This window comes from Triturus cristatus, chromosome 3_1 (genome assembly GCF_964204655.1).
Source record: "Triturus cristatus chromosome 3_1, aTriCri1.1, whole genome shotgun sequence".
Lineage (NCBI taxonomy): Eukaryota > Metazoa > Chordata > Amphibia > Caudata > Salamandridae > Triturus > Triturus cristatus.
In genome coordinates, this window is record NC_140583.1 from 310,123,531 (window position 1) to 310,138,498 (window position 14,968).

General features: G+C 45.9%; 1 protein-coding gene across 1 annotated transcript in view; it reads right to left on the reverse strand.

The window, feature by feature from the left end:
• The window catches only part of LOC146860164 (uncharacterized), a 125,444-nt gene that overhangs the window by 90,002 nt on the left and 20,474 nt on the right, over positions 1-14,968 (reverse strand). The window contains exon 2 of the mRNA XM_085643999.1: positions 1,099-1,179. Coding sequence (XP_085500125.1) covers positions 1,099-1,179 — 81 coding nt within the window. The remainder of the gene's footprint in view (positions 1-1,098; positions 1,180-14,968) is intronic.

Sequence of the window (14,968 nt, forward strand, 5' to 3'; positions counted from 1 at the left end):
TGAAGCAACAACCACAGAGGCCTTCTTAAGAATGTAAAAGGCCACTTTATTAGGGTAAGTATGGAGTTAAACTGTACAGTGTAAACATCAGTATAAATCTGCTCACTAATACAGACTACTTTACCTTACTCTGTCCCACCCTAATCTACCAACATCCCAAACAGCCCATAGTCACTATAACCTAGAGAGCCCCCCAAAAAGCAGCCCCTAGCCCACATAATTCTCCAACCTACTAACCGATAAACTCGCCACCTGCCCCCATCCTCAGGTTACTGTCAAGCCCCCACCACCACCAAACCACAAAAAACATAACTCAACTAAACAACCCACACCGGATAAGTATGTACACAGTGAAGAAACTCCCCCATCCTTTCACTGAAGCCAGGAAATGGGGTGAGAGAATGGGGAAATGGTGTCAAACTCACTGGATCAAAGGTCTGCAAGAAAAGGGGTCAGCTAGACTCCCAGCATGATCTTGAACCCCCAGCCTGCCACACCCATCAATCAAGGCATTAGTTTTAACCCCCATCCTGCAACACTTGTTTGCCCCTTGCCAGCCTATCCCCTGCTGGTTCTGTGTGGGCTGCTCCACTCGCCCGAAAACCCTGGCAATCCCACCTCGGATACAGTATGTTTCGTACTCTGGCTAGCCAAATAAAGCGCCATAGCTATCTTTTGACTGTCTGGGTGGGAAATCTGGGTGGGTATTGTAGTCTCCACCGAGAGAAAGCTAAGTAGGTTGGGAGAAAATAGTCAGTGAGAATTTAGATATGTCAGCTTCTAAATACGAATCTGGGAAAATTCATCAATAGCGGGATTCGAGGGACCTGTAGGGAGGGTCATGTTCTGCAAGTTGTGTGGACTGTATATTTTCTACCGCACATTGCTGGGGTCTTTTCCCGTGGTTTTTCACTCCCCATAGCACTGAGGTGTGTGTAGCTCTATATAACACTAAACACTGAAAAAGGGGAAATAAGTCAAATCTTTAACACACAAAGAAACATTTAATGTCACTACTGTAATGATTCAGCAGCATTGATGGATTTTACGCGGTTGTATCCAGGATGGCTTTAAGAAATCGATTCCGCTTTTTCATACCTGGATCTTTTTGAAATTGACCTGGAGGTGACCAGGTGTCGCAAGTCCTTTGGTGTCCACCACAGGAGTAGCCATTGTCACCTAACGAAGAAACAGATTTAGAGAAATAACAACTGATCAAAATGGAATTTTAATAAATAAGAAATTCACAGTGCATTGCTGCGCCCCAGGAGGATGTTTTACGATTAGGGAACTATATTCTTTTGATTTTAGAAACTTCTAATTGTAAGAAAGTAGGCTATTAGTCGAAAAGGACGTGACCCCTTCACAAGTAATTAATCTGCAACCTTCCATATACTGGGAACCAAGGTAGCACTTGACTCTCTCAGGGATGTATGATCCGACATCGCAAACGGTTACAACGCGTGTTTTTACCACGTCGTTTCTACATCGCAATTACTATTATGTCGCGTGTTTTTTCACCGCATGCCGTTTCATCTCAAATGTGTTTTCCCCTATGGAACAAAGCATTACTACGTATACAAAGACATCGCGTTACCATTACAAGGCGTATTTTTCTCTCTTTTGCCTCTATACGAGGCTGCAGGGAAACCAGTGGTTTTTGTGTGGGCAGCCGTTCCCACCCCTCTGTCCCTCCCACACCCCGAGATTTTGTTTCCCCCGCGCATCCTCCATCCATCATCCATCCACCCTTTCATCCTTACATCCATCCTTCATCCATCCACCCTTTCATCCTTCCATCCATACATCCATCCTTCATCCATCCACTCTTTCATCCTTCCATCCAAACTTTCATCCTTCCATCCAAACATCCATCCTTCATCCATCCATCCACCCTTTCATCCTTCCATCCATACATCCATCCTTCATCCATCCATCTGTAGCGTTCCTAACGCTATGGATTGCATGATTGCGCAGTAGCGCTAAATAACACACAGGAGCCGGTACTTTGTAGTTAACACACGCGGCTCCGACTGCCGCGCCGAGGCCACGCCTCTTTATTTATATTCGCTAGCGTCTGACATCAGGCGTCAGCGCTAGTGCACCCCGGCAGCGCGGAAGGCTAGAACGCCTCGCGCGCGCCGGACATTACACCATCCACTATAGTGCCAGCCACCCATCAAAATCCTCGATGCGTCATCTTGCATCTGTCATAATCCATCATCTTGCACACGCGTTGTCATTGCTAGCGATGTAAAAGTAATTGCGCAGTTGTAGCATGCGTTCTAAAAGCATGCGATGTAAAGCCTCCTGCAATGTTAAAGTCACGTTGCGATGGCAGCGCGTGAAAAGACCGTCGTTGTAATGGGTGTTTCCCCCCAGTCATACAGTGGTGGGTCAGACGTTGGTTATTAGGTGTTCACTCTACTCTGCCTGAAAGCAGCCAGAGACATTTGATTTTGTGCTGGTATTCTATGCAATAATCCTAACTCAACACAAACATCAATACAGTGAGCTAGAGAGCAAGAGAGGATTGCAATAGTTTCCATTACCTCTTGGTTAAGAGATTACACACTGCTGCAGCAGCGACACCTAGCGGGCAGAATAAGACAATCACTCTCAGCCAAAGTGGGGTAGTGTAAAAACAACCAGACTACCAAACAATATGTAAAAATACAATAGATCGTCTTCTCTAGCTTCAGGCAGCAATTGCCAGACATAGCACCCCCACCTGAACATACCTTGCTCTACATTCCACATTCCCTAGCACTGGAATCTCGATTGTGGAATGTTTAGAAAGGATCAGATCACCACAATATCTTACCCCTTATACATTACAAAATACATGAGCAGTGGCAATAACTAACATACACCAACAAATAAGGAAAAATATATGAATACCTCCATACCAACCTTTAAATATGAACACCCAAAAGATATACAGGCTTGCACTTCCATACATTATGATATCTAGAAGGTTTGACCATCGCCCGTTTGCTTCTCCGTTCTACTGGATCAGCAAAATTCACTTCACTTAAAGCAAATCTATGGAAACATGGCTTGGGACAGGGATGCACACCCACACTCCCACCAGGATGTGACAGATTCCTGCCAGAAAATGACACATCCACATCCTCACCACTTCCAACTCTCTGTTTCACCTTCACTACTCTGCTTTAGTTCCACCATTCATGTTCTATAATTCAAACAGCATTCTTAGAAATGGCTTCAACTCTTTCTGGAAACCTGAACTTGGACTTCCCTTTAGCAACGTGAGTAGGATCTTTCACATGTACCCAGTCACCAACTGTGATCTATCTCGCTTCTCACCTCCCTAACCTTCTGTCTAACATCATACCCTTTTATTGTTTTGTTTTGATACATTTCAACCCAGGTAGCATGATCTTGTCTAGTGATTGTGCTCTGTCGGATTTACGTTGAAATTCTCTGAACCATGCAGGACATAGTTTGGGTGCTCGAACCCGCCCCCTCATGATTTCAAAGGGATACAAACCTGTACTGAATTGGGACGTGACTGATGAGACCATAGCATGCTTTCTATTGCTTCACTTAATTCAATCTTGTTTTGAAAAGCCCACTGAATGCAATCCACCAACCTGTGATTCATTGTCTATAGTAGGCCTTTGGCCGGGGGGGGGGTGATTCAATGCTATGCGTTTGTGCTCAATCACATTGTTCTGCAAAACCTCTCTCATTTCCTACGAGACAAACTGCACCCAGTTATTGGATACAATTTTTTTTAGGACATCCTTCCCTCAAAAACAATTTCTTTAAAAATTGTATGACTGCAACAATGTTGGGTTCTTCTATAAAGTCTACTCCCACCACTTGCTGTAATAATCTACTACTACTATGGCAAACCTAGATCTCCATGGTAAAGTGTTAAACAGGCCTATGAAGTTGATTGCCAGTTTAGACTATGGCCCTTCAGGTAGAACACATGGCTGGAGAGGCATGGCCTCGGTTTTCATCCCGTTGTCACTTTTGGCACATATAACACATGCCTCAACACTTGTGACGCATTCTGTGTCTATGCCAGGTCACATCTAAAAATGTAATTTCAATAGTTTCCCGCCATTTTTAGGTCGAGCCTAGAGCATGCGCTGCTCTAGGAAATCGACCTCTTGGAATCACTTCAGCTTTAGTGGAAGCTCGTGCGTGTGGTGCTGACACGCTAGTGGCCTTTGCGTCTGGCTTTAGCACGCAATTGGCCAAAGGCGTGTGAATGTCCCAGCTTTTTGGGAAATGTTTACTCCCAGAGCGCTTTGCTCTCGGGAGCCAGCAGCAGCGCGCAGGGGCCATCTGTTTTGGGTCAGGTTTCAAAGGCGCATCCCCTCCGCCCCACCTCCATAAGAGTGCGCGTCGCTTTAACTTTCACGGCCGTGCGGCCACCCTTGTTTTAATATTAATGTCAATAGTGGTAGTTTTGCAGGTAACGAGGTTTGTCAGCTGGTTTCCTGGTCCTATCCCGTCAATACATGTCATATACACTCCTGTACGGGGCGGAGGTTGTGTCCTCACGCACTGGTCTTGTGTGATACAGCAGGGGACCCATTTTCACCAAGCCCACTCGCACAAAGCCAGCTTTAAGGCACGTTTTGCACACTGGTGGAAGATTCCTCACTATCTTTGCAGCTTGCTTTAGTTGCACTGTAACAGTGGGCTTTAATTTAAACAGGGATGCGGTGCAAGTTGTAGGCAATTAAAGGGAGAGGGAGGTAATTTATAGTTGTGTCATCGGCGGTGAAGAATCTGGTAAAGCTGCACATCCGTTTGCACATCAAATAAGCGAACAGGATCTGTGTTGCAAAGGGCACGTAGGCTGCCAACCAAGCATTCATACTAATGGTTGAGCGGAGATCTGAGAAGCCGACGCTTTTGACACTTCAGCAGCAGAAACCGTAGTCGTTTCTAGTAAGCAGCGGACTGCTGCAATGACTGACTACTACCGAGGTTGGAACATGTCTTGGACCTGTCCCAGCTCCGCCTGACGCACTAATATCTACCAGTAACATCTATCTGACGCGCTTGTTGCCAGGACCTTTCCGTTTTGTGCCTTACAGAAGCTAAAAGCAGTGCTTAATTTGAGCCGGGCGTGCCACCGGCACTTATTTTTGAACTGGCACATATTTCCCCGTGTCAGATGTTTACTGGGTGCAAGAAAGGGGAAATATGCACAGATTGGAAAGACTGAGGGAGGGAAAGGCTGCAAAACCATCACAAATTGAAAAACTTGTAAGAGCGAGTAAAGTGCCTGGGAGTGTGTGGTAGTGGATGAGACTACCAGCCTTGGTATTCCCCGTGCCTATGTTGAATTCCGCCGGCTTCTGAGCGGAGCTGCGGGCACCGGCACTTTCTTTCACAAATTAAGTACTGCCTAGAAATATACCCAGTCTGAGAAGTGTCCTGTTATCACCCTTATCTGTGGCCTCTAAGTGCATGGATAGGGCATCGTGTGGCACCACCCTGGTACTCTCTGCCCTCTTATTCCCTGGCTGCGCTTTCATCTGTCTGGCGAAGAATCATGGTGCTGGACTGTGCTGACGGGCACTTATCGCCCCCACCCACACCTTTCTGATGTCCCAACTTCAAACAAGAGCACAGGGCGCCCCCTCTGGATACTGTAACCCGAGACGACTGCTGGGCCAGGTAAGGTAAGGTAAGGTAAGTTTATTATGCATAGTTAATTAAAACCAGTGCAAACATTTTACAAAAGTTTAAAATAACATAAAAGTTTGTTCATTATAATCATCATTTTTAAAAGCGTACAGTAAAAGACCCAGAGTAATTGTCCAGCAGCATTTTTTCCCTGATGCAGGGCAGCATGTTCCTTGGCGTCCTAATGACCTCCTACTTATTATCTGTGTAGTTGATCGCCGGTTTTAGTGAGTTTAACAGTCTGTGCTCGGTCATCGCAAGGAACTTAACATATCTGCAGTTCAGTTTCGTATTTGCAGGGTTCATGCAGGCAAGCACTGCTTGCCTTCTAGTGCTAGTCCCTAACTGCTTAAACTGGTCCTTTAGGAGGTGTTGGCGGGCTAGCTGAAGCTCTTCACAGAGGCAAGTCAGGTGGAGAATATCGCCCTTTTCTTGATTACAGAGCGGACAGGCTTCTTGGCCTTTGCTCCTGAGCCATGGTGAAAGATGCTCTCTACTCGGCAAGACCCCTAATCTGAGTTTCAAAAACCGCAGTTTTATGGCCTTGGGATAGCCCTGACTGAAGTATGATTGTGGCGTCAGTGTTTTGTATGAGTTTAAGGTCATCCATGCGTGGTTTCTTTTTGTGAATGCGGCCTTGTCCTCTAATAAGGAAAGAGATTTTACGTTTTTCCAAACCAGTTTTTTAAACGTGTTATGCCCAAGTTGCATATCCCAAGTCGCAAATTGGTTGGTGACCCCCAGGGCTGCCTTCAAGTAAGATCTTGCTTGAGATTCGTCCCTGCTTTGGATGTCTTGCCATAGCAGCGAATTTAGGGTGTTAGCCGTGGCCGAGCGGAGTTTGTGGCAGCAGATGATGTAGGCTCCCTGTCTGGCAAGGTCTTGTTTTAGCAAACCAAACTCCAGCCTTACTTGGGCAGGCGAAGTGTAGTGTGGGAGCGAAAACATTATTCTGTAGGCTTTTGTTTGGGTTGTGTCCAGGTTCTTAGAGTCTCTTCCTCGTAGTGCCTCACTGCCATAGCAGATGGAAGGGAGTAGTTTAGCCTGGATAACCTTCAAGTAAGGAGTCAAAATTGTCCCCGTCAGATGGTTGGCTAAGTATTTCAATGAGACGGCAATGCAAATCCCTCTCCTTTTTGTTTCTTGTTTATGCTGAGCAAATGTACCATCTCTGTCGAAGATGACTCCAAGGTATTTGTACTCAGACGCTGGCTCTATTTTTTGGCCACCTAGGGCCCATGGCTTCTGATGTTTGTTCTTGGTGTTGATTGACATGGTTCGGGTCATACTCAGGTTTATTTTTAGATTGTTTTCCGTTGCGTAGCTATGCATTTGGATCAGAAGCTCCTGGAGGCCGATGTAGGTGTGGCTGAGTAGTACGACGTCATCCGCGTACAGAAGATTACTCAGAGATTTTTCTCCCAGTCTTGGGGAATGGGAGTTGCATGTTTTGAGTAGACTTGGTAGGTCCGCCATGTACAGATTAAACAATATTGGGGCAAGCACACACCCTTGCTTAAGGCCTTTGGTGGTTAAAACCTTAGATGACAAGTGTGTGCCGCCTCCTAGCTTCACTTGCACCCAAGTGTCAGAGTGGAGAAGCTTCAGCATGTTGAGCGTCGGCTGTGGTATGCCCCATTGCGCCAATTTCCCCCAAAGTCTGCCTCTCTCGATGTTGTCAAATGCTGCACTGAAGTCGATGTAGCACAGGTGCAGCGGAAGTTTTTTAGTTTTTGCAGCATCTATAATTAGGGAGATAGCCAGAATGTTGGTTGATGTTCCTGTGTTTTTCCGGAAACCGGTCTGGTTCAGTGGAATGATCTGGTTTGCTTCCGCCCATTGCACAATCTCTTCTAGGATAGTTCCCGCAAAGTATTTTGCCTCATTATCAAGGAGGGCTACTAGGCGATAGTTGTTGGGGTCCATTTTGTTGCCTTTTTTGTATATAGGGACGATCGTCGACCCTCTCCAAGATTCTGGGATTCTATTTAGGAGTCTGACTTCCGAGAATATCGGTTGCAGAATGGTTGCCCATTCTGTGTTTTTTTCCTTAAATAGGGCTGGCGGGATGCCATTGGGTCCTGGCGCGCCTTCTTTCCTGCCCTTACAAATCTGCTTTTTTATTACAGCTATTTGCTGAGCGGCTGATAGCTCCAAGTAGTTTTTAGTTTGGCCTTGCTCTCTCTTGATCAGAGATCCCGGCGTTGGCGTAGTGGAGTCTGCCTCTATGTTGTTACCTCTTTGTACTCCTGTGTGTTCCGGATGGTCATTAAAGAGGCTGTAGAGGTAGTTGATCCATGACTCTTCCACGATGTGCGATCCTAGGTCTTTATGTTGTGGACGCAGGATCCTGTTCACTGATTGCCAGAAGCGGGCACTATTGCTGCTTTTAGTGTCATATAGTAATTTTGCCCATGCCTCATTTTCAGCATCTTTTTTTATGGTCCATTTTATACGATTGAGCTCAGCCCTTTGTTTTCTCAGCTCTGCTCGAAGATGTACATTGTTAGGGACTGATCTTAGCTTCCGTAAGGTCAAGATGACTGTTCTTTTGTGTGACCTTACTTGAGCTCTCGGACCTTTTTTTAAGTTGCTTTTGCTATTTTCTTTATGGAGGTTGCTTTTTGGGGCGTTCTTAGTTGCCAGTTCTTTTAGCAAAAATTCTGTGTATTGCTCCCAGTGGGAGATGTGCCCATCTGCATCTGGTTTGTGTTTGTTATATATGAGAAGGGCAGTTTCAGCCAAGGTGGTTGAGTTAGTTGGCGTGCATTTGATCCTTTTCAGGTTGACCGAATAGATCTCCCCTAGCATATTGTCTGGCTTAATTGCAGTATGCGTCTTAGATGTCAGATGGCATTCCTGGGGACGATGGTCACTTTCACCCTTGTCCCCCATTCTGAACCCCCGGATGTGTGGAAATAATGCCAGACTAGCAAAAGTGTAGTCCAGAATAGAGCTAGCAGTTTGTGAGTAGAAGGTTTCTACTGGAGGAGAGTCAGTCGGAAATCTTCCATTTAAGGCCCGAAGATTTTGATGTTCCAGGTCTTTAAGTAAGGCGTTATTTTGATATTTTCTCCTATGTAGCGGGGAGCTTTGTGGTGGTATGGTGTAGATTTTATTGAGAGCTAAAGCCTCTTCTTCTGCTGATGAACCAAGTAAGTTTTGGTTGAAGTCCCCTGTCAAGAGGATGAGAGGCTTTTCCATCTGAGTGACATACTCCGTCAATTGGTTGCAAATTGTGTTAGAGTCTTTGGCTCTGTGTTTGGGGTGAACGTATGCGTTGACAAGGCATATCTCTTCTTCTTTGTTGCCTAGCTGTATTTTTATCTTCACTGTTAACGTTGTGGATGTGGATGAGTCCATGAGGACTGCCGAAGGTATTGTTGTGGTGGATATGTATGTAGCCAAGCCTCCAGACTGATGACCGAATCTGTTAGTTCTGACCGCTGCTGTAGAATAGCAAGTGAAGCCTGTGATATGTTGTGTGGTTGTAAGCCAGGTTTCTTGCAGCATTATTATGTCGAATAAAGAGATGTATTTTTGAAAATCCGGGTCGTCCATTTTTGAGTTTAGGCCATGTATGTTCCAAGAACAAATGCCTATGGTTGATAACCTTCCCTTTTTCTCGTCGCTAATTTGTTGGTAGCGTCAGGCCTCTTCAGGACATGTGAAGATCGTGCGAGATAGTATTTCTCTTGTTAGTGCTCGATTTTGATGTGGTACTCCCCTTGCACAAGCTACTATGCGTCCCCGGGGGCTGTGTGCGTGTTTATTTGGCGGACTTCCTCGCGGGGACTTAGTGACGGTGAGAGTCCGAGACTGATAGTCGTTTAATGCTGTGCCCCGCCGGCTCGTTGTAAGTGCCGGCTCGAATCCGGCTATCTCCTTCGGCCTGTCGATTGGTCGCTGCCAGGGGCTGATCTCTCTTGTTTTGGGTGAGCTTCCCAAGGCGCCTCTAAGGACGCTAAGGGTATTTACCTGTTGTGTCTCTGATTCCGGTCTTGTCCTCCTCTGAAGTGGTGAGGGGTAGGCTGGTCTTTGTGAAAGGACTAGCTTGATGCCCCATATCTTAAATTGCGCTGCTTCTGCTGCAATTAAGTCAGCGACATTGCTAGAGCACCAGGTAGTCTTGGTCGCCTCTGGGGAGTTTGAGTTTGTAGCGAGTAGGAATTCGACCGAGATCAAGTCCTTAGTGCTTATGCCCCCCAGGTTGGGGATGCATTCCATAAGTTTAAGAATGTTGCCACGATTTAGCGTGTCATGCTGCCCTTGTGACGTATATTCTGGATAGAAAACCAAGGTCTCTGTTGATTGTTTTTTGTTTCCTTCCTCCTGGCGAGCTAGTGAACCTTGACCTGGGTGCGCTTCGTGAAGTGCCAGGTTAGTGCCTTTGCCTGGCATATTGGCCATGAATGTTATTACTTTGGTTGGGATTGTTTGCTTTGGTATTGTTCCTGTTTCAGATAGCCAATTTACTTGTGAGTGCTCTGATTGAATTGGAGCAGAGTGGATGGTCATGATTGGTGTGGCTCTCCTTTGGACTTCAAGGTTTGAGCTTAGCGTTGAGCCAGTTGGTCTTTCTCTGGCCCCCTCTTCAGAGTTTAGCCTGAGTGGATGCTTGGTTGCCATTATTATTGATGTATGTTGATTGATTGTCGCCACGGGTATTTCCCTCTGGAGAGGAGGTTCCTTGTTTGGCGATGTTAGTTCTCCCGCTTGATCGTCGGAGGGCCTCGTTTCGTTGTTCTTGGCGCCGCTTGGCTGTGTGAGCTGTTTGGTCATCACTTCCACATCTCTATGTGCATCTGTTTGTTCCGTTTGATCTCTTGCCGATGGACCTTGTGCATCTGTTTGTTCCGTTTGATCACTTGCCATTAAACCTTGGGGCCTTTGCCCCTGTTGCTTAGGCCGGCTATCGTTTGCTTTTTTCTGCTGTTGAGTTGAGTCAGTGGGCGCGTGGGCTACCCCTTCTGTGGTAAGGGCATTGTTTGTGCTAGCCGAAGATTTTTCCTCTGTGGCAAAGAAGATGAGAAAGTAATTTGTCGTGGATAATTCGGATGTTTGCTGGCACCCTTTTCTTTTTTGTTGCCGCCTTTGTTTTGCGTTAAGTTTTGGGGGTTGGGCCGGTCCCCTCTGAGATATCTCCTCGTTTGCGGGAGCGGGATGTTCAGTTGGCTCTGATCCGGATACTTTGCACCTAGAGACTCCATCTTCAGATTTAGTTGGGCCCGTTTCCTGTATTGCGTTCCCTCTGTGTAGATTCCTCAGATCTCCTATTAGATCGGTTAGCATTGAGGGTAGTGTGGCTAGTTTATCAACAGCTTGGCTTCAATTGCAGCTCAGGTAGGTACTAGTTTGTGCTCTCCTGATCTGGTTGTTCAAATTGTCCAGCTTGTCATCGATGCCGGCTGTAAAAACTGCCAGTGTATTGAGAAGGGTGAGTTGTAGCTCCATTTTCTCTGATTGGTATTGCAGGGCCTCTACAGCTAGCTGGATTGTATTTAGCAATGAGCCCCAAGTTCCAGTGTTCTGTTCTTTTACCCGCTCTATCTCCTTAGGGGTGTTACCGAGATTATTGGTGTTATTAACTGCCGGAGATGGATCGAGGGATTGGGGCTCTTTATGGTCTGGTGTGTAGGTTGCTAGTATCTCTTCCCATTCTTGTGTGTTGAGATAAGGCCCTGTTGCCTTGCCTTCCGCATTGTGGAAATATGGATTTTTCTGGTCAGTTATGTCCCCTATCTTGGACCCCAACGGTCCCATGTGCATGTCACAAGTACATGTATGTTTCCCTCCAGTTCCAGTTATGAAGACGCAAACACATGTGCGTCCACCGTCAACATGTCCTTTGACAGATCCGCCATGAATAGGCCGGATATTCCATTCCTAAATATGAAAGGCCACCGGCTTTATATGGTTCACTTATGCCACTTTACAGTCCAGGCAAGTAGGCCCTGATTCTGTCATCAAAACTCCTCTTGCCTTCTGCCTCTGAAAGCTCCAGTCCGAGCCTGCATCTGTGACCATGAACTTTGTCTCATTCTCTGCGCGGCTCACGAAGCCTGACATCAGCCTACTCTCTGCCAAGAACTGTATTTCACCTTCGAATTATCTGCTTCCCCCTCAGCCGATGCATTCCTGCCTAGTAGTTTAAGTAAACATTCTTCCAGTTACCAAGCAAAAAGGCCCAACTTCTCTGTCCTCATGCAAGTAATTCATAGCCCTGTCACCATGGAATATTCCTACCCCCTCGCATTCAGTGTAGACACTTAGACGCTTGTCCACGCACGCACAGTCAGTATAGAATAGATTCTGTCCGAGAGTCCTTCTTTTGTGGATAACATAGTTCTTTAAACATAGGATGTTAGATATGATTTGGGATTAGGTTGACTTGACCCCCCAGACTTCTCGTCTCCACATATAGAGCTAAATGTCAAGTCCCCGTCACCCCCTAGTTACACGTCAATTACACGTCATACTGCTGCGCGCGCATCTATGCCAAGTATTATCTTATAGATCCACCTATGTATTACATCATAACCAATCATGTTTCTTTTTACTCATTATTACACCCATTTTCGGTTACGCAGACCAAACGTCAATGTCCTTATCAATTGTTACGCCTACTGTATTCACTTCATTATAATGTATGTACTATAAAAGTTACTTCTTGTCAATAAAGTATGTACTTCACTTCCTGAACCCCCGTGGTGATGGAACTTGAAGCATCCGATTATAATCGATTATTGGAATAAAGCCCATTCCGAAACTCTAATATCACGGATTCTGCCTCTCATTTTACCGAGCTATTTTATAATGTTTCTGTATCAAATTCAGTCCCGGTAAAGGAATTTTTATTTACCACAAGATGGCGCCCGAACAGGGACACTTTCTCATCTCACGCGCCGGCGGTGAGTTGCAGGCCCGGTCTCCTGCCACAGCTGGACGGACAATAACGCGTACCAGCAGGATTTCCTGTATCTCCCTCCGGTCAAGCGGGGGCGACTGAGACTGCGATCAACACCCAGACGAGGCGGTGAGAAGTGCGAAGTATCCCGACCAGAGCCTAGCTGAGAGAGCAAGATCCGAGGTATACAGAGACCCACCAGTCCGAAGTCAAGCCCAGTGTCCGACGAGTCGAGTCGAGTCGAGTCCAGTCCGGTTCAAGTTCAAGTTACTGAGGCCTTCCGTTTCCGAAGCTACCCGGTGAGTACCATTGCTGGGGAGGCATTTCTGACGTGCACATAGGTTGTGCCGGTCAAGACGGGTTTGGGTACACAAATCCGGTCTGCACTGTTTTAGCAGTGTATCTGTACTGTTTAGCAGTATATCAAGTGTTCCGAAGTATCTAGTAAGTGTCAAGAATTAAGCATGGTGATTTAGTTATGCAGACGATCATCATTGTTGTTTCAGTTAAAGGTTTAATGTTTAATGTTTAAAGTGTTTAAGTATGTTCTGTATATCGTGGTATGAATGACTGTTCATTATCGTGTTTATTGTATTAAGTCTGTTCAAATTCAAGTATCAGGTCAAAATCAAGTATAAGGTCAGTTCTCAATATGCCGCTCTTTTCGAAATTAAGACAGATCACTACCAGAAAAGGGGTTCTCGAAGAAGCCGTCCCTATTCCTCCTAGGGACACTCCAGGGCACTTTATGTATCACAAACATGGCTTAGACGCTATATTATTTCTTGATTTATGGGTAGACTACACCAAGGGATTACCAGAAAGTCAGAGGTGGCCCACAGCGGGGACCTGGGATGCAGAGTGCATCATGAAAGTCGAGGAGGAGTTATGGAAAAGGAAAGTCAGACAGTCACAGAAAGACGCCGTTGAGTTATGGCGTAAAGAATCTCATAGACGTACAGAAAAAGCACGTAGACAGGAAGAGAAGAGTAAAGAAAGTTCAAGCAAAGTTCGAGAGAATCTATTAATTGAGGAAGGTATCCGAGTGAAATCAGAGCAAGTAGACAGACAAAGAAATGCCCTTATGAATGGTATGTATCCCCTTCTGGCCGAAGGATTACCTAAGGCTACTCCAGAGATACCGAAAGACTTGCCACCCCCATTATTCCCAATCAAGGTACATCCTAAGGGGCATCCTAGAACCGCAGAGGATGTTTTTCTTTCCTCATATTTAGATGACGCAGCTCCCGAGTATGCTAATTCCGCCCCACGTAGACCACATACCAGGGAGGTCCAACGCCAAGATCCAGCACCCGTATCCCTACAGCAACAAATCGAGTCACAAGTCCCGGCAAGCACATCTGTTTCTGCATCTGTTCCTACAGGTACTTCTATAGCTGAGTCCACGCCTATAGTTGCTGTGTCACGTTCGACGAATCCTTTCACACCCGACGCCCCAGACGGGGCCACGGGAGGTGCTACCAATATTTTTTCTACGCCACCTAGAATAAATAAACTTATTTTTCAAGAGTCAGCGCATTCACGTACACCCAAATTCGTAAGTGATCGTACGCTTAAGGAACTTCTTATAGATTGTAGATATGACCCGGTGCTCGGTAAAGAGGACGAAATGATCCTGGCATCATTACGTATCAGACGAGCCGCAGGGTATTTAGCGAAGCTACCAGGAATGACTGCGCATCTAGATAAAATATATCATTTTGTTCAAACAGGGCGAGATCCAGAATGTATTAACAGAGCTATGGAATACCAGAAAGTAGAGATACAGGGGGAACTGTTACGTTTCCTCATAAACTGTGTGATCAGAAATCAAGACCGACCGGGGGTAGATCCGGAAGCAATGAAAATTCTTACAAAATGGAGCCAGAATATATCAGAAGGGAGACACGATAAGCAAAATTGTATAATAGCCATGTGCCGAAAGATCCGTAAAGAAATAGAACGCCTACACGAAGAGAGATTAGAGACAGACGAGTTCGAGCAAAGCGAGGAAGAAGGGTCAGGACTGCCCGCAGGACAGTCGGACACCATAGCCTATGTAGGTAGAGGAAGATCTTGTAATAGGAATCAGACTAGATGGCATACTGACCAAATACGTCCAATATGTCCAGATAATGACAGGAATTTCCAAATACCTATAATTAACATAAGGTCTAACGAGCATTCGTTCCAAACCGCCGACAAACTACTCCGAGAACGAAGGGGTTATCATTTTCTCGATTCTATGGATGAACAAGATTTAGCAAGGGCAGCTGTTCATTGGGTGGACAGTCCCGGAAAATATAGTGATGAGACAGTAGTACGCACATTTTTGAATCTCACCCCAGATGAGCAGAGGTTAGCTGGGATTTATATGATTCA